This window comes from Maylandia zebra, linkage group LG9, assembly GCF_041146795.1.
Source record: "Maylandia zebra isolate NMK-2024a linkage group LG9, Mzebra_GT3a, whole genome shotgun sequence".
Taxonomy (NCBI): Eukaryota; Metazoa; Chordata; class Actinopteri; order Cichliformes; family Cichlidae; genus Maylandia; species Maylandia zebra.
Window position 1 is genome coordinate 33,335,814 of NC_135175.1, and position 20,497 is coordinate 33,356,310.

General features: G+C 44.6%; 1 protein-coding gene across 4 annotated transcripts in view; it reads left to right on the forward strand.

Annotated features, from left to right (window-relative positions):
* rps6ka3b (ribosomal protein S6 kinase, polypeptide 3b) overlaps positions 1-20,497 on the forward strand; it is a 67,660-nt gene that overhangs the window by 33,231 nt on the left and 13,932 nt on the right. For all 4 annotated transcript variants that reach the window (XM_012915786.4, XM_012915789.5, XM_076888445.1 and 1 more), the window contains 7 exons: positions 16,023-16,139; positions 16,589-16,670; positions 18,010-18,090; positions 18,194-18,273; positions 18,644-18,750; positions 20,037-20,074; positions 20,216-20,358. In XM_012915786.4, coding sequence (XP_012771240.1) covers positions 16,023-16,139; positions 16,589-16,670; positions 18,010-18,090; positions 18,194-18,273; positions 18,644-18,750; positions 20,037-20,074; positions 20,216-20,358 — 648 coding nt within the window. The remainder of the gene's footprint in view (positions 1-16,022; positions 16,140-16,588; positions 16,671-18,009; positions 18,091-18,193; positions 18,274-18,643; positions 18,751-20,036; positions 20,075-20,215; positions 20,359-20,497) is intronic.

Genomic DNA, 20,497 nt, shown 5'->3' on the forward strand with positions numbered 1-20,497 from the left:
CGGGCTTAGAGGGCACAGATTGTCTGGAATGGAATCCCGCTCGCTCAATCCATGATAGCTGCTGCCATGGAGAGAGGCTTTACACACACACACACACACACACACACACACACACACACACACACACACACACACACACATACGTCTACTTTGACATTTGAGGCGTTTAGCTGATGCTTTTACCCACTGCTACTCACGCTGAGAGCAACAGTGGAAAAAGCTTTAGTTCAACAGGAATTTAAAGCAGCTTCACACACACACACACACACACACACACACACACACACACACACACACACACACACACACACACACACACACACACACACAAGGAATACATAACAACAGCCTGGTTGGCATTATTACTCGAGTCCCACTTGCATCTATTTTTATTAGCGCAGTTAATAAGGGATATGCATGTGACGCTGGAAATGTTTCCTCTCATTTCCTCTTGCTGTCTGACACTCGCTATCCGCCGTTAAAGTAAACTCAGACACAGCCAAGATTTCCAGCTCCTTTTCCAGGCCAAACTCTGCAGTGCATGTAAATAAAAAGTTGACAAAAGGCGCCTAAAATAACCCGCGTGCTTGTGAAACTGAGAAACGGGGACCTACTAATAGAAGTTAAGGTAAAACATTGTTGACATATATGAAGTTTTTCCCATTAAATCAGCTAAAGCTGGGAAATGTTTCCCCGACCCCATCAGAATGGTTCATTTCCTCTGCAGTAGCTTTGATTTATCGGATCCACAGAGGATGCCATCGCCCACGTCCTACACACCACTCTCAGCCACGTGGACAAGAAACAGGGTAACTATGTGAGAATGCTGTTTGTTGATTACAGTTCAGCGTTTAACACAATAGTGCCCTGCAGACTGTTCACAAAGCTGAGGGATCTGGGACTTAACAGCCGTCTGTGTGCATGGGTGTTGGACTTCCTCACTGGCAGAACTCAGGTGGTGAGGGTGGGCAGGTGCTTCTCCAACAGCATCACCATCAACACAGGAGCACCTCAGGGATGTGTCCTCTCGCCACTGCTCTACTCCCTCTACACTTCAGACTGTGTGGCCACCCATGGCTCCAACACCATTGTGAAGTTTGCTGACGACACAGTGGTGTTGGGTGCCATCTCCAACAACGATGAGGCAGCCTACATGGATGAAGTGAAGAATCTGGCATCGTGGTGCCAGGACAACCACCTCCAGCTGAACGTCAGCAAGACCAAGGAGCTGGTGGTGGACTTCAGAAGGGGTCAGCACAGAGACTACAAGCCCATTATCATCAATGGAGCTCCAGTGGAGAGGGTGCAGTCCTTCAAGTATCTTGGTGTCCACATCTCCTCAGACCTGACATGGTCTGCCCACATTCAGGTCCAGACCAAAAAGGCTAGGCAGCGCCTGTATCACCTACGACAACTGAGGAAGTTCAGGGTCTCTCCAAAGATCCTCAGGATTTTCTATACAGGCGCTGTGGAGAGCATCCTCACACAGAACATGACATCGTGGTTTGGGAACAGCTGTGTGAAGGACCAAAAAGCTCTCCAGAGAGTGATCCGTACAGCAGAACGCTGCTGCAGGATTGCTCTCCCCCCGCTTCAGGACACCTACACCAGGAGATGCCGGACTAGAGCAGCGCAGATACTGAAGGACCCGTCCCATCCTGGCAACAAACTGTTCCAACTTCTGCAATCTGGTAGAAGGTTCCGCATCATCCGGGCAAGGACAGAGAGACTCAAGAGGAGCTTCTATCCCCAAGCCATCCGTGCCCTAAACACACACACCCGCCCTCTCACATCATCTATAATTGACTGAGACAGGACTCTTCCAGACACTCTAAACCAAGGCACAATGTACATTTCAATTCCTTTAACTTTAAATATGTTTATATTGTCTATCCTGTAAAATAGTCAGATGTCTATTCATATTAATGTACAGAATTCACCTGCTTGCTGCTACTACTGCACATTCACCCAGTGTATATACTATATGTGTATATATATATATATATATATATATATATATATATATATATGATGTTCTTCCTCTACCCCCCCCCCCCAATTTTTGCACATGTCGAGGAGCGTGTCAGGCTACATTTCACTGTGTGTTATACTTGTATAACTATGCATGTGACAAATAAAGAACCTTGAACCTTGAACCTTGAAGCAGTGCAACCTTCATACTATTATGAATGAAGTTTCAGGCCCTTGAACTGCACAGGCTGATCAAAAATGTGCAATTTTTATCTTTTCATAACTTGTTAAGTAAGTAAATAAGCAGGTGAAATTTTCAGAGCTGAGAAACTGCAACCAAAGCTGCTCAAAGTGGCGCAGTCGAAAGCAAAAATCTGTTTTTGTTCAGCACAATTTCTTTAAATGTCATCAGCTTTGAGTATCGGTGTCGTGGGAAAACTGAACCAGTTTCACGTCTGTGACAAAAATGTGTCTGGCTGATCGTTCGTGTGATCAGTCATGTGAAATTGTCCAAAAGCCTCATTCAGTTATTTCTTAAACAAACAGAGCCGAAACTTTCAAATGTGCATTGCATCCCCGCTTTCCTTCCTTCCCGCCGCTTGGGTCTGATCATCGGGGAGTTTTGTGTTTGTGAGTCATTATTTTGACACAGGCTACAATTGTTAGACCAGCTTATGTATATATTTAGCCTACCACTGGTGAAAACTTTTATTTTTGTGATTAAAAATGGCTTAAAAGACTTCTGACATGATGCTATTCACCTTCAGAAGTTCAGGCTCAATCATTCACCCCTCTCTCCCCAGCCTGTGATTTTTTAACGCGATTTATTTAGTTTCTGATCTTTCTGAACATTTTTCCCAAGTTTAAAGCTCAAATCAGTGCGTTGGATACATCACAACAACTTATAGCCTGAAGCGGGTGGAGACCAGGGGAAAAGTGCACATGTAGACATTGTTATTGCCTCTCTGATCATTTCAGCATCACCTGCAGTTTAAAGGAGTGCTCATCATTTGCTCCACCACTATTTTAAAGCTTTTGTAACACAGATTTACAATATAAAAGACAAATCTACTATAGTGAAGCACTAAAGAGATTGCACCGGTTTTTGTTTAGTCATCCTTGGACAGAAGTATCTGACTATTTAGCTCCATCTGCTCATGTCTGCTGTTGGTGCTGGGCACATAGTGTTTGGTTGGTGTATCCGAACTTCCTGCTGCTGCTACACGTTTATTAGTTCATGCATCCTGTTGACAGAGTGTTAGTATTGATGCAGGTACTCTTTAGCTTTCAGCCCAGTCTGCTTTGAGTTTTGCCTCACTGGTTTCTGTCTGTGCGGAAACGAGCGCACGGGCCTGAGAGGTGACAACAGGTGGAGGTAATCGAAGAAATGTCACCCGTCCTTTCAGGGGGTGACGCTCGCATTGTGCACATTGTGTCTGCGCGAGTGGGGGCGGGGTGTTTGCGACAGGTGGAGGATGTTTGGTGGGAAGCGTCCACATTGTGTCTGTGCTGGAGCTGAACCGGGTTGGCTGTGGGTTTTGTGGATGTTTGATTTGCGTCACTGTCGCCTCTGCGTCAGCTCCTGACTTTATGCATGCACGTCTGTGTCACAGTGTGGTTGTTGCATGAGCAAGAGGCGGACCACACGACTAAATACAAGATATTTTTAAAATATGTTTGAGCAGTAATATTTGTGACACACAGAACTTTAGAAAACTCCTAAAATGTGAATACTTTCTATATTTTTCACACGTTGCCCTCCTTTTAAAGCAGGGGTGACTGTGGCTCAGGAGCCCGAGTGAGTCGACTCTGAAGGTCGGGGTCTCAGTTCTTCTAGTCTAGGGCAAGATACCCCGAGTTGACCTCAGTGCGTCCATCAGCTTGTGTGTGACTGTTGCATAGAAAAGGACGTGCTTGTATCGGTGTGCTGTCTGCATCAGCTGTTCCACTTTAGGTTTGTCTGCGCCGCTTCTACTTCTCGATCCTGTAAGTCGCATTCTGACCACCGACGAGCACTTTGTGCATTTGCACCTGATTTTATCTGGATTATTATAATTCTGACTTGAATCGCCATGAAGCCTGCATCATTGCGTCTTGTTGTTTACCTTCAGCACTGGTGTGCCGATTGAATCTGTGCACAAATGAACAGAGTTGTGAAAATGAGGAAAATGTGCATATTGGCGCTGGCTGAATACGAGCTATTGTATCAGCACAATAAAGACACTAGATACTGTAGGTTTACAGCCTAATACAGTCATACACAGATCGCAACTGGAATGAAATCAGTCTCTACTGATATGAACTGGGTAATGTGTTAGGAATGAAAGGACGCCACATTGTTTGATGGAAATGAAAGCGATCAGCCTACAGAGGGCTGAATTCAAAGTGAAAACATTTAGGTTTGTCCACTTTGCTGTAATTTCATCCTCCTGGAGCGTTATTGTGCACCAGGAGGAACCCAGGACCCACTGCACCAGACCAGTGGGACAGAGGATCCAAGGAGGCTCCAAAGTGCCGATGCCTGGCCTGTAGAAGTCTGTGCGGCCCTCTGTGGATGTGCCTCACCGGATCATTACTCACCCATCTTCAGACCACTCATGGTGAACAATGTTACAGGCAGCATAACGATCTCCATTCGTTCTCCAGACCCTTTCACGTGTGTCACATGTGCTCAGGTCCAATGGTGCCATGGAGTGAACACAAGGCCCATTAGACGACGTCAGGCCCACCCCTCACAGCAGTGAGACTGTCCTGGGAGACACACCAAACCTTCAGTGTGGGATGTGTGATGTGCCATCCTGGAAGAGTTGGACTACCTGTGTTACCTCTGCATGCTATCACCTCATGCTACCAGTAGTGACACTGACCCTACCCAAAAAACCAGTCCTACAGAATAAACCAGGTGTTGCTTTTTGGGTTGTTTCACTGTTGTCCTTCTAGTACACGTGAGCATAAATTGCTGAAGTATCCTTTGTCTCATAGAGGTGTCTTTCCACCACATATTCACAGCTGTTAAGGTCTTCATCTCGTCACATTTCTCAGCACACATCTGGATCAAAGCATTTTTTTGGTAACATGCACTGACGTGTTAAACACCAGGTTATGTTACTCAAACATACTGATTCTTCTCAGTTCTGCCTCCAGGCCTTTATTCCTGCATTTACACAGTTTTGTTTTGTTTTGTTTTTTTAAGGAAAGTGTAGTTAAATTCTGTATACGTATGCTTTTTAGCATTATTTAACATTTAATTATCTAAAAATGTTCCACTTGTAATCATTAGATTGTGATGTTGTGCAGCAAACTACGGCTAACAGAGCTGGAGCAGGAAGATCTGCAGCTGTAGAGGCCTCGAGGCAGATACTTAGTGACAGAAAGGAGCCATAATTAATGACATCTGAACTTTTTTTATGTGTCACAGATAAAGGAGCCATACAGGTATGCTAAACACAAATACAGGCATTAAAAATATTCAGCGTACAAAGCTGCTGACAGGGAATCAGCTCTGCCACGCCTCTCCTTTGGGAAGAAACATACCTAAAAGGCAGTTGCACACTGTTGCACAACTTTTCAAGGAATGATGTTGTTTAACCTGGAAATTGTACAGAAAAGATTCCACAGTGTTGTCAGGCTTAAACGTGCCCCTGATTAGGATTTTGAACTTCAGTTTTTGCTCCTGTCAGTGTCACACTTTGTTCACAAACCCAACCTTATTAAAACAGTCTTTAAAAAGCTGTTAAAAGCACTTCTATTATAGTTTGGCAATAATTAAACTGAATTGTTTCACTTCAATAACATCACCAGTATGCACATTAACAGCTTCGGGCTGTTTCCAGCCTCTCAATGGGCCTTTGGGTGTGTGTCTATTTATTAGAAGTATCTTTGCGGGAAAACCCCTGAACATTATTCCTTTCTGATAGATTTCTTCTTCTTGTGTATTTGCAACAACCTTCCTGGTCTGTGTGAGTCAGCATGAGAAGGAATAAACATGCAGATGAATGAATCTGTGTCTTAAATGAAATATTTACACTCCAGCATGTTCAGCTGACACTTTAAAGATCGCACTCATTGATATTTTTAAGTGAAATCTGCACGTGGGATGTTTCCCTGAACGCCTGAGTGAGAAAATAGATGTGGGAGTTTTCTTCCTTGTGGTATTTAGTCGTGGGTTGGAGAGTTATGTGAGGGAGTGGGGATCTCCAGGACACCTGGTGGAAACACTGGGTGGAAGGTTACAGCTGCGTGTTGGTTGAGGACTGGAGAGAAGTGGGACGGGAGGGGGGATCCCAGTTCCCTTCTGGATTTGGATCTCTCCTCCTCCTCTCCTTTTCCTCCTCTTCCTCCGGGTATCCCCTCACACTGACTCACAGACACACACTAGTTTGTCCGCCTGAGTCCAAAGTTATCGCTGCTGCAGCTCCTGGCTCCTCGGTTCAGTTCAGCTTGTGATGACACAGTGCGCCGCCGCCGCCACCGAGGCCAAGCCGGCATGCGTGAGCGCTCTCGGCGGCCTCATCAGAGCACTGAGGAGTCGGCTAAAGTCGCTCCGACAACTCCTGAGACCGAACCAGAACGGTGTCCGCTGGGAGAAACCTGGAGGGACGGTTTTAGACTGCTGTGGACCGAAGCTGTCCAGTCTGGCTGTGAGTTACTCTGCATGCGAGGCATAAAACAGTCGTCTTACATCCTCCTGGCAGTAAAAATGTGCTCATCAGCAGGTGATAAATAAGACAAGGAAGTAAATACTGCAGCTGGAGCTGTAATATTGATCCAATGCATTTGAACATTTGAAGGGGTCCTCACAGCGCTGACAGCTTTGATTTCAGAGGATATTTGGCTCTAAAATTGGTGGAAACTGAGGTTTATTTTGAGTTTTCCTGCTTTTCTGAGCTCAGGTAGCAAAAGGACTGAGTCCCAGCTCGGCGTGGGCGTGCGTGTTTGTGAAATCAGCTGGTGGTGTGGTGATATTTCACAGTTCAGATTTACTGTTCATTCTGAAGAAAATGTTAATTTGATGACCTTAAAATCAAGACTGAAGTGTATTTGTTATACATATACTTATATGTAGGCAAGAATAATTCATTCATTGTGTATCTGTGTGTGTGTGTGTCTGTGTTGGGGGCTGTTAAGGCTTCAGGGGAGTCGGGTTACGTCCTCTCAAAATCTGACGTGTCCTACCATCAGCTTCAAAGGTCTTTGTTCCACAACAACATGTCAGAGTGTCGTCGATCTAATGAATACATTTCAGCTTTCCTCTGTTCAACAGTGTCTGCCCCTGCAAAGGTCGACGATGATGCTATTTTTAGACAGTATCTCAATTGAATGTATTTGTGTTTCATGCGTGACTGAACGTTGGTATGGAGTTATGTTTGTGTCCAGGTTATGTAATCAAAAAGAACAACGACTCAGTTTTGAGAGCGAAACTTTAGCTTACTGATGTGTTTCAGTCTTAATGAATTATGAGCAACATCAAAGACTGCACATAAAATGCCGCGGGGTTGTTTTTGTCATGTTTTTTGGACAACAGCGTGGCGTAGCGATTCACTCACCACACGAGCACAGACTTCTTCAACAAGCTGGTGCTACAACTGACTGCGCAGCAGCGTGTATTATATCAAATATTGAAGTAAAAAACATGTTTGGAAGAGTTTAACCCAGCACAGTTCTGAAAGGATGAAATTAGCTGGGTTTGTTTTAGCAGGATGTCTCTACTGTAAAGTTGGACATTTAGGATCTATTTTTGGAGACTGCCTCAAGTGGACAGTAGAGGAACTGCAGTTTTTGGCTTTGGTAAAATCCTCAGTAAGTAAATAAGTGAAGGAGTCAGTGCAGAAGACAGAAAGTATATTTCATATAGAAGAAGAGAAAGCTAGGTTGTAAACTGAAGCATCAAGCATCCCATGAAACTACTTATACACAATATAAAAGAGGCGCCAGGATCAGCAGATTTCCTGGTCCAAAGCTAGTCAAGCATCAAGGTTGTTACCACGTGAAGTAAGATATAATACATAGTAACAAATTCTTAATAATCAAGACAAAAAACTACTCAGTTGTTGTGCTTCCTAAGTGCTTCGCCTTTGCAATAACAACATCTTACAGTTAATCGTGCAATATTTAGGAAGGAAGATATTTCACAAACGAGCTTGTTGCAACAGTGGCATCCAGTTACAGTTGAATTCAGTGAGTTTGTTAGAACAGCTCATTCAAATGTTCACAAACTCAGACTGCGCTGAGGTGTTTGACTTTATACACGGGCGGCACCGGGACTGAAAACAGCTGAATTCAAAGATTAAGAGGTGTGGCCAAGAGGTCAAGAGCAGACTGACGCACAAACACAGAGTGCTTAATTTCACAGTGAAGGGAAAATTGAGGAGAGTGAACATCTGGCCAAGACATTTTCAGTACTTTTTCTTAGTTTTCCTAAAGCTGCATAAATATAACAATACAACAAAATATTGCAGGCTCTGTTTGCTACAAAAAACCGTCTCAGTCATGTCTGACTGCAGCATCAGCAAGTGTGGCACACTTTAATTCATAATGCACGAGGAAGTTTCCCTGAAGCCAGTCGCACGTACGGCTCGAGTTGATTTCCCGGTTGGAGCAGAGGTTGGAAACATGCGCTCAGTTTATGTTAATCTAATCTGGCGGCTGTAATGTGTCCGCCGGCGAGGTCTGCTGCTGCAGAAGTGTGTAACAGCATCACACCGACTCAATCTGGCCTCTTAATTAGATCAGACGGCAGACAGATGATGTGAGGCTGCTCTGCTGCGTCGTGGCCAGCTGTGCTTCTCAAACCTGTTTACAGGAGCTTCTGTTTGTTTGGTTTGGTACTCAAGCGTGTCAGTAAACGCATCACGGCGGATATTTCTGGACGACTGGATGAGAGAACTTTTAAATCCTGAAATGATTTTTTTAAGATTTTAGAAAACGTTTCTTTAGACCGTGCTGCGGTTGTCAGGTTCAGGTTTGTCACGTGGTGTTTGCTGTAGAGCCCAACGCCCGAAACAAGCACAGAAGGAGGTCAGAGGTCAGGAAGGACACCTGACGTTAACTCAAAAGCTTCCTAATGAATATAAAGAAAGGACAAAGTGGCAAGAGGAGACAACAGACTCTGATTTGTTGACGTTAACGGCAGAGTGTTTTACTTGGTTTGTTGTACTTGTGAGTGTTGACCTTTAAGGTAAAAATGCCAAAATGCCAATTAACACATGCATGTAAAATGGTTTTATAAGGTCTCCTGTGGCCAAGAAAACAGCTGAGCTACACCGAGTGGCATTTCGTCAGGGCAGAAAGTCAGGATCTCCTCTCTGCTCCGTCAGTTTTGACATTTGAGTTTTTCTACAAATTGTCTTGACAAATAACAGTTTTCACTTTAATGCAACTTGAAAATGCTGGTAAACAATTTAAAGCAATCTTGATATAGACTCACATATTCTAACACAAAGTGTTACGCTGTAAAAACTCAAAAACCTTTCCTGATTTAACTTCTAGCCACTGGAAATCCCACTCGGCCCCGACGATGTGCTCCAGGGTGGAGGACAGAGAGCCAAACTGTTCCCTCTCGTGTCTGTGCTGATACAAGATGGCCCAGTTTAGCTCATTTCCTCTAAATCTTCTGCCTTGGATGGCTCAGGATGTTACGGTAGAGCTCCACACTGATGCTCAGGGATGGATTCTTTGTGTTTCTTTAACTTTAAATAGAATTTAAAAGAAAAATTAGCTTAGAAATAAAAAAGGACACAAGTTCATATGGTAGGGAGGGAGGCACTTGTTTGTGTTTTTTACAATAAAAATCCATCCTCTAATCCCTGCTAATGCCTGCACCACAGGAAGTCTGATGGGCAGGGCGCAGCGCCGATGAAGTAAGCAACAGAAAAGCTAAGCTGACAGGCAATAGATGGTGGACTTTGTGACAACTTTGAGTGTTTCCTCCTCTAGATGAACTTTGTAGACTGAAGAGTTTCTTTTAGTCCTCTTGTACGGTGGCCCTGAGAGGTCAAACACTGCAACCTAAGAAATCACCAGTAACAAGGAAAACATTACAGAAGCTCGCAAAACACATGAATCGTGCAATTAAAACACAAATGACATTACATTTTGTTTCACCCTCACCGTACCAAAAAATCCTCTGCTTCTTTTCTAAAAACAATCCTTTGAATAGTTGGGTTTCTGTTGCTTCCACAGCTGTTGGGTCATGTTATTGTCTTCCCTAATCACGTCTGGTGTGTTTTGTGTGCATTTGCTCGTGTTTATTTAGGCTGCAGTGCATTTGACCTCTCGGGGCCACCGTAATCTTGGCTTGACCTAAACACTATGAGTTTGAACTTTTAGGGAAAAGGAAATGCACTTAATTTATTACACTGTAACAGCAAAATGCAGAAGAGTAAATGCATTCATAACCTGGGAAACCAAAAGTGATTATTGAGGATACAATCCAAATATTGCCCAGCTCTATAATCCTGTGAGTGTTAAAAAACAAAACAAAAAACGAGTCTGAAACTGAAACTGAAGTAGGCGAAGTCGTACTTTAGTGTAATACCAATTTGTTCCATAAGAGGTTGCAGCGAGTCACCATAACCTTTATTTAGTGTTAAAGTTTTAAACATTTTTATTTTGAATGAAGGTCTGGAAAAAAGGTAAAGCATTGTCTGGAAGCTGGAAAAACCACAAAAAGACCAGCGACAGGTAAAACACTGCCCCCTGGTGGTGGAAGTTTTAGCTAAATTCTGCAGAGGATAGTTACAAAAACTCTTTAATGCATGTTTTTGTGCCAGTTTAATGTCTGTGGTGGTCAGAAGCCCCACCCACCTGTCGTTCATGCACCTGGATTGTGAAGGGCCAATCAGAAGAAAGTTGGGTTAAACAGGGAGGAGCTTGCTTCAGACGGAGGATGAGTTCATTATCAGATAAATCACGCAAGGCCTCTCTAGTAGAGTCCAAGAATAAGAGTGTGGAGCTGAACATGAGCAGATCAGATCACCGGTAATTAGTTCAGTCATTGATCAGCAGGGTTTCTTCGGTGTTTAGCTGCTCGTGTGTGTGTGTGTGTGTGTGTGTGTGTGTGTGTGTGTGTGTGTGTGTGTGTGTGTGTGCACGCGCAGAAATGAACCGTAACAGCAGAGGGAAGTTGGAAAAACCATCAGTGTGTTTTTATATATAAGAAGTAAATATAAGATAATGAGGATAATAACAGGTAAAAGAAGCATTTAACATGTGTGGGGGCATGCAGGTGTGCGTATACCTGTGTGTTATTTATATTTGTGTGTGTCTGTGTGTCTGTGTGTGTGTGCTTGGTGCACAGGTGCAGGGTTTGCAGTTTTAATCCTGTGATTAAGAGGTGCTACATGAGCATCCTGTCGCTGCAGCTCTGATCCTCCATCTGCGTTCTGACTCACACACACACACACACACACACACACACACACACACACATATATTCAAAACGTCAACAATGCGAAACCCGTCAGTTTTTCTCCGTCTATTTTCGTCAGTCAGCAGTGTCCAAATTGTTTTTGTGCGTTTATCAGCTGTTTGCAGCTCTCAGCCTCAGTCTGGATGTTTGGTCTCATTTACATAGAGCGCTGTGAAGTTAGCGCGAAGAGCTGAATAATATTTGACTCTGAACTAGCTGTTAAACTTTTTCTCTTTTTTTCCTGTTTCAGAATAATCACCCTCATATAAGCACGACTGGTCCTTGTATAGTTAAAATATAGTTAATATAGTTATATTTCATAAACCAAAATATATTTTATGTGTGACTAAATAAAAGCCCACTTTAAGGAAAACAGTTAATGAGGCAGCTAATGTAACAACATTTTAGTAAAACTAACAATTTTTGTTGCGTTGATAAAAATATTAAAAAGAAGTTATATATAAATTATTTCAAAGGATATTTTGAAGTTGAAAGTAATGATGCTCACATATGACAGACATGGTTATGATAAAAAAAGATACTTACTTATACTTTTAGGAAACTGGAAGTTTAATTGTGATTAAACTGGAAATATGGAAGTAAGAAAGAAGACGTGAGCTGAGCTAAAGCCACGGTCAGGCAGGGTTAAGCTTTGAAGCAGTGATAGAAGTAAAGGAAAGTTGGGATGCTGAAAGGTAATGAGTGGATCAGCAGGCAGGTTGGAGTAATTCACATCCTGTTTCTCTCACAGCTGCTTGTTTAGGCTCAAGAAAAAACACAAAAAACACTTTGGCTGGTGATCGTATCCAAATGTGTGTATTTGACCATAAAATGTAACTGTGCTAATCAGCTGTGCTTTTATGCCTCATACCAAGTTTGAGCCATAAAGTTATGCAAATAAAATAATGTCAGTGTAAATAAAGGTGAGTGCACAGTGAACCACAGCTTCCTGTTAAATAAGAGCCCGAAGAAATCATAAAGATGGCAGAGGATGCGAGCGCATCAGCCGCTGCAGCGGTGGTTTCTGTGTGCAGGGAGAGTTTAAATACCAGCGCTGGAAAGCAGCGTGCTGGTCGTCCTCAAAAAGATTCACTGTTTACACAACCACGTGTTGAAAAACAGACGGCGAGAGCCTCTGACTAACGAGGATTAGCCATGAAAAGCGGTGTTTAAGTGACTCACGGGTGACGGCGAGCGTGAAGGTTGCTGCCTGTACGAGCGCTGTCCAGGGAGAAAACTGAAAGATTATGCCTGGCAAAGAGTCGGGCTTTGCATGAGGCAGTAACTTGTGTTTTTATGGATCATTTAAGGAGTCACTCCATAGCTTTATGTGCTGCTGTCCAGGCCCATGTCCTCTTTAATGATTGAACCTTTGATATGTTTGAAAGAAGCATTTTATTCATAGAAAAATATCCAAGCTGAGGCTCACAGCTTTAGTACTTGTTACGTTTCATTACTTGTTTTGGACACATTTCAGGCACTGAAGAGATCTCTAAAGTCCTCAGTGAAAGGCAGTAATACATCTTATATGGTACTTTTACTCAAGTAGAGCATCTGATTACTTTTTCCACGTCTATTACACGTCCCTCCCGACTCCAGCGTGTGACTTTCCGATGAGAAAGAGGCAGAGAGGAGAGAGGGAGAGGTGTGATCCGGGGAAGAGAGGTGAGAACGGTTCAAATAAAGATAGAAAAGGCGAGAGAATCAGAGGGAACGAGGGAGGAAAGTAGGGAGGGAGCGAGGCGAGGATTTCTCAGAGGGAGAGAGAGGTAGGCGCAGAGAGGGAGAGGCAGAGGAGGAAGTGTCAGGGACGAGCAGAAGCCGGCGCCGGCTCCAGTCGATGCTCGGGAGCAATGTTAGCACCGCAGAGCCTGATCCGCAGCCGGGACTACAGGATCCATAATGCACTGGGACACCCCGCAGCGAGCAGGTCACCCACCTGGGAGCTGCAGGTATGAGGAGCAGGAGGAGGTGGGTGGAAATAAAGAGGATGGAGCACAGAGCAGAGCAGGGAGGATGATGGGAAAGTGGAAAGAGGTTGGAAATGCGGGGCGGGATTGTTTACCTGTTGTCCGGTTTACTGCATGAGTATCCCGAGGAAGGGCGGGCTCTTCAGGAGGAGACGAAGGCTGAAGGATGGATGATGGCGCTGAGCACAAACAGACATGCAGTGAGGCAACGTTAGTCATCCAGCTACAGCGGGAAGCAGGTATCGGGGGTGGCTCCACGACAACTCTGTGTGTCTGTGTGTGTGTTGTCATGTCCTGCTGCGAGGATGACGAACGCTCAGGAAGCCTGCTCAACCTGTTCTGTGATTCAGGGAGATGTGAAGGAGCCGGGACGAAAGGGAACTCTGATGGGAGCTGTTGTGTTTTTAATCCCCGACCCTTCTTTTCCCAGAAATCCTTTCAAAATAAAACTCAGAAAAAACAAGTCAGAACTTGTTCCACTGATAGTGTCAGTGTAGCAGAGACATGAGGTCTGTCAGTGCCTGATTGGTGCTGCTGCACAGGGATGTTTCCTGGATGTGTTTGAATGAACCAAGGCCAGGCGGCGGGCTCTCAGGATATCAGTGTTTGATCAGAAGTAAGTAAAGTGTAGAAAATTGCCTCAGACGGGGTTTGAAAGAGGCTGTTATGGAGGCGACCGAGCACATTACCACAAGTGGTTCGCATATGCAGTCATGAGAAAGAGGAAGTGCATCCTCTTTCAAATCTCGGGTTTCATGTATCAGGACATAATACAAAAACATCATCTGGTCGTTAACAGCTTGTAAAGTTATCTAAATGATTAATTAAAAATAGAGCTAAAATCCAGAAGCGGTGTGTGAAAACTGAGCACACCCCACAGTTGGACCGCCTTTAGTGGCAACAACTTGAAGTAATCGTTTTCTGTGTGACTTTGTCAACCTCACACATTGTTGTGGAGGAATTTTGGCCCACAGTTCAGTGAAGTTTGTGAACACTTGTTTACTCACAGCTGTCTTAAAGTCCCACCACAGCGTTTCAGTCGGGCTGAGGTCTGGACTTTGACTGGGCTCTGCTGCCGTAGATTTGCTGCTGTCCTCATTCTCCTCAAGCTTTAGCTGTGAGACACGTGGCCTCACATTCGACTCCAGAATAGAGTTCAGTGGAGTTCACGGTCAACTCAGTGTCTGCAGAACAAGCCCAAACCATCAGCCCTCCACCGCTGTGCTGACAGCTGCTATGATGTGTTTGTTCTCGTCTGTCCAAACCACTTTGTTCCACAAGTCTTTTGATTTCTTCAGATGCAGCTTTGCAAACCTCAGCTGTGCTGCCATGTTCTTTGTAGAGACGGGAGCCTTTCTGCTGGGATGAACTCTAACACTTAACTGAGATCTGTAGAGTCTGACGAGTATTGCACGATCTTGTCCTTGGGGTGAATTTGCTGGGACGTCCGCTCCCAGATTGGCAGCGTGTTTTGAATGTTTTGCTCTTCTCACTGTAGAGTGACGGACTTCAGATTGTTAGCAGGCTTCCCTTAGCAGCCAGATGGGCAGCAACTGTGGCTTCTCAAAGTATATCTGAATGCTTCACACCTGCAAACTCCTGCTTTCATAGAGCTGCTCGCAGTGATGGTGATCAGTTATTCAATGCATTTGATTAGCAGCACCTGGCTCCTACTCACCCTCCTGATTCCTGTGAATGCAGTGAGGATTCTGCGTTTTAGTTTTTCTGTTTAGTACAAATATACGAACAAAAAATTTCCATTTATTTAATATTAAAAGCTGTTATATTCAGTCACACTGTTTACACGTCTGAGGCTTTTATTGTGAAAATTAAAACAAAATTAAAGCCTTCTTCGTGATTTTCACACAAAAACAAACTTACTCAGGCTGCACTCTGTGCTGTATCTCAGCGGCTGCAATGCATCATGGTCTATTAAAGCTAAAGTGGGTGCAGAAATTGATCTCCTGCCTCCTGTAATGGCTGAATTTTGAGTAGAGGATAAATGCAAAGTCACCTCCGTGTATTAATGGATGTTTACTTTAGGACTTTTTCCGCTGCCAGAAATGTTTATGGACGTCGGTCTGCACATCCATCAATAACCTGAAGCGTGCTACGGAACAAGCTATTAAAATAGCAGAACTTCACTTACCAAAACTGGAAGATAAACATCTCGGATGGCCTGTAAAGCTCAGTAATCCATATCATATGTCAGATGATGCTTTAAAAGTGCTCCAAAAGGCACCAAACAGTTGAAAGGCCCGGCTTATTGACCTCGATTAGTTGGAGGTGATGCAGAGCAGACAACCGTCCCCTAAAGCTGCCCCTGCTGGGATGCAGTCAAAATAGCCTCAGCTCCAACGCCAGTGTCCAGATAGTTGAGTTATAAATAAACTCATCGAGACCAAAGCAGTTAATCTATCCGACTGTAAACATGTTTATTTCTGCTGTAAATTTGGACATTTCAACATGGGAGCCTATGGAGACTGACTCAGGTTTGGAGCCTCAAGTGGCCACTAGAGGAACTGCAGTTTTCATTTTGCAGCTTTTTGGCTGCTATTTGGTAGAAATGGAGTATTTTTAGAGCTGTTTAACTTACAGCCAAGAATTACTGACCTCTGACCTCTTCAGACCTTAGTAATTATACCGAACTTCAATCCGTGTGTGTGTTTCAGGATGACGTCCCGATTAAGGAGATCAGCATCACTCACCACGTGAAGGAAGGGTCGGAAAAGGCCGACCCTCGGCAGTTCGAGCTGCGCAAAGTCCTGGGACAGGGCTCGTTTGGAAAGGTGCGTATGTGTGTGTTTTCATGGACTTATCATTGTGTGTGTGGGCGGGGCGGGGGGGTAAAGTGTCAGTTTTACTTCCACTCAATTCTCCTGTAACGTTTCCCTCGTGCCAGTGTTTGAGAGTGAGTTGCTATGGTGATGGCAGGCTGAGGGCCCTTCACTCTCGCACTCAGTATCATCGTCTTTATGAAAGAGCAATTAGCCTCCTGCTTGGGCTGCGAGTGTGTGTGTGTGTTTATGTTAATCTTCATGAGTGCGACCTGGATAATGGGAACAACCCAAACAAACTCTCATCCTCACACAGAAACAAACGACACTCACAGTGTGCATAACGACATCCAGCACTTACATTTAATCAGTAAAGATGATTTATTATTATTTCTCTGTGTGTGTGTGTGTGTGTGTGTGTGTGTGTGTGTGTGTGTGTGTGTGTGTGTGTGTGTGTGTAGGTGTTTCTGGTGAGGAAGATGACAGGACCGGACGCTGGTCAGCTGTACGCCATGAAGGTGTTGAAGAAAGCCACACTGAAAGGTAGAAACAGCAGAGCCATTAAACACTAAAACCAGCAACAACACCACGGACTGTGTTTGTATATAAAAGATGGCCACGCCCACCACTTTGTCTCAAAATGCTCCAAAAGGCAATAAAACTGTCATGGAGTGTGGATGGAGCGGACTTGAAATCAGAAAGAGACAGTGAATTTGTTTACAGTGCAAAATAATAACAGTTCAGTGTGGAGTCCTTTGGCCGCGGCGCCCCGTGGTGAATTCTCGCGGCTCCCGAAAGTGCAGTTTGGCGATGTGAAGGCAGGCGACACTCCGTGCATTCATTCCCCGCTCGTGATTCAGCTCCCGTGTTTTCCTCTCCACTTCCTGGTGCGAAAGACAAAAAAGAGTGAGAAGCTTTCCGAGATTAGAAACAACACACCATCTAAACTGTCTAATGATCCAGCGCTGACTGAAGCCTGGTCACAGCGTTAAATACATCGGCGTCAGACAGTAATAATTCACCGCAGCTGGTGTGTTGATTAATCGCCGGTGTGGAGAAAACTCAGAGCGGAGCTACTTCCGGTCGGCGCTTCCGCCTCCGGGGGAGTGCGGCTCCATCAAAATAAAAACACACAAATGAGTAGGTCGCCCGGCAGGTTGCATTCACTGCATTTTAGAGCGATGAGTAAATTCACTCCCGCACAGATGTAATGAAGGGAACAAATATGCTTAGATATCAAAACAGTTCTTGTAGCTGGCTGGTTACGCCTGGAGACCGAGATTGGTTGCAAAGTTCGCTTTGGTTGCTGGCAGATCGGCACAGTCTGTACTTTGTATGGAAGATTCAGCTAAAGTTTATTTATATAGCATCAAATCACAACAACAGTCTCCACGAGGTGCTTTGTATTATAAGATAAACACAATAACAGAGAAAACTCACCTGGTGACAGTGGGAAGGAAAAACTCCTTCAGAGAGCTGCAGACAACTCTTGCCTTCAAAGTAAAAGTTGTGCCTTGAAAAGTCACTTAAACACATTAAACGTTAACGCTCAGCACTTTTTATCCTTTTATTCATTTCTAAGTTAATTTAGCTCCATTTAAAAATTAATTTAGGAAGCTAATGTGCAGAGAGAGAGAACCGAAATAAGTTCTTTAAATGAGCTTTGACTCAAGTCAGACGCCATCTGCTGCTCCTTTGTTTAGCATCCTCTTCTTTCTTACTCATTTCTCTTTCCCCTTCTTATTTTTCTCTTTCGTGCTGCATATTTTCTTCACTCTTCTCCGTGACCCAGTTACTCCTTTGCAGCCAAAACAGAAACCGAACAACGGAGGCCGCGATTGATCTGCTGATTCTGTGTTTTCTGCTCTGTGTGCGTTTCCAGTGCGTGACCGGGTCAGGACGAAGATGGAGAGAGACATCCTGGTGGAGGTCAACCATCCCTTCATCGTCAAACTGCACTACGGTGAGTCAGCCAATAGCAGAGCTCTGTGAAGAGGAGTCACCGGCCAATCGGAGCTCGTCTTTGAGCTTTTTAAATACTAACTCAGTTTGCTTTCGACCTCCAGCATTTCAGACGGAGGGGAAGCTCTACCTGATCCTGGATTTTCTCCGAGGAGGCGACCTCTTCACTCGTCTCTCTAAGGAGGTAACAGCAGTTTAAACCAACACAAACAGCGGGTATAGAAAGTGCCCAGCATTTCTAATCGCTATTTAAATCAGTGCATGGTGGTCCTGCACCCGTCTGAGCTGTCAGCTGCTGAAAAATAAGCCCATCCATCCATTTTCTTAACCAACTATTCAAATCGGGTCGAATGTGTGCTGGAGCCGATAGATACATATATGATAGAATAAACTAAACCCTAAAAAGTCCGAATAAGAAATTAAAAAAAGCAAGCTGAAGAAGAAAAGACTCAGGCTTTTCATTTGTCCTGCACTTACAGCATGACTGCTGCTGTTTAAGGCTACATGGTCAAATCTGGACCTGCAGTGATTAAAAAAACACACCTGTGTTTCAGGTAATGTTCACAGAGGAAGACGTGAAGTTCTACCTGGCGGAGCTCGCGCTGGCCCTCGATCACCTCCACGGGCTCGGCATCATTTACAGAGACCTCAAACCTGAGAAGTATGCACACACACACACACACACACACAGCCTCATGCATGTAAACAAAGCAGCGTGCAGCGTCCCGGCAGGACGATTAGGTCAGCTGCCAGGTTTCCCTCGTGGAGATCTCTAATGCAGTTAGCAAAATGGCTTTTCCAGGCCACTAATGTCTGTGTTTACGTTCAAGTCAACTCTGTTTTATTTAAACAGCACATTTAAAACGACTAGAGTTGGCCCCGTCTGTGGAGGCAGAGAAATGCAACAGAATCGATTTTAAGACTGTCAGCTGTTCTGTTATTTGGAGGCAATAACAGAAACGCCTGCTCACCTTTGGTCTTCAGGTTAGGGGCTGTGAGCTGATCGCAGAGAGCTGGAGATCCTGACGCAGGGCTTTAAACACAAGTAGTAAAACTTTTAAATGGCAGTGCAGTTGAGCTCAGACTGCAGCGACGTCTTGTGTTTACTTTGTCGGGCAGCTGAGCCTGTGAGTCAGAGAGAGTGCAGCTGGACCATCAGAGCTACAGAAGTCTAACGGAGAGGTGATGAAGGTGAACCATCACAGCAGAGGTCAGGGAAAGTGCAAAGTTAGCAGGAATAGTCCTTTAACCAGGGGTGTCAAACATAAGGCCCGGGGGCCAGAATCGGCCCAACAAAGACTCCAGTGCGGCCCAGTGGACGGCTTTGGAAAATGTGAACGTGGGGCATAAATGTTGGACTTTGAACTGTAGCTTCATACGTTTTACAGCTTTTCCTGCTGATAACGACCTCCACCTCCCATGGCCAGTCATACCAGAGTCATTAACCCATTATGTACCATAGTTTGGCAGGCTTGCCTCTTTACATGACTGTAACTCTGCTACTGTTTGTTCAAAACAAAGAAGAAAAACTGTTAAATCCGAGTTACCTTCTCTGCAGGGTACACGTTCTTTCTTACAATGTCAGCCCAAAGTGTCGTGCTGGCAGGTTTCTTTCATTTCTTCATCATGTAGAAAAACTGAGGCATAATGTTGGAAGTTCTTTTTTACAAATCTCAGGGAATACTTGTGTAATTAAACTTCTTTACACGGACATGAAGGCTGTGCGTGTGCCCACGATGTGAAGTGAGTTTGACGTCCCTGCTTTCAAACAAGCCTCCATGCTATAATTTAATGACGTGCCATTATGGGGAGCTGCTGTCTGCCCCACAAATCTTTAAGTCTGGTCTCCAGAATCTTGCCTGTGAAAGCTCAGTCATGACATGAAGGCTGTAAGTGCACAATCACACTGAGTAATGTAGCATTTGAAACAGTCTTCTGTTGTTTCAGCATCCTGCTCGATGAGGAGGGACACATCAAGCTGACCGGTGCGTAACCTTACACCTTTTTCTGTTTCCTCACGCGTACCCCTGCCGCTGTGCTCAGATACTTACTGCTGCTTTCTCTGTGTTTTTATCATGCAAAGCTGGCACTCATCTTTGTACATGTGTGTGCGTTTGTGTGCTCAGACTTCGGCCTCAGCAAGGAGTCGATAGACCACGAGAACAAGGCCTACTCTTTCTGCGGCACGGTGGAGTACATGGCTCCAGAGGTGGTGAACAGGCGAGGACACACGCACAGCGCCGACTGGTGGTCGTACGGCGTTCTCATGGTGAGAGTCCCAAATAATCCGATTGCAATAAATCTTATCGCACTCATTGTGTCGTATCAGCAGTCCTGCGGTCTCAGGTGAGCTGTAATGAGGTTTTCTCCTGGCAGCTCAAATTATTTGGAGCTGTTTGCAAGCTGAT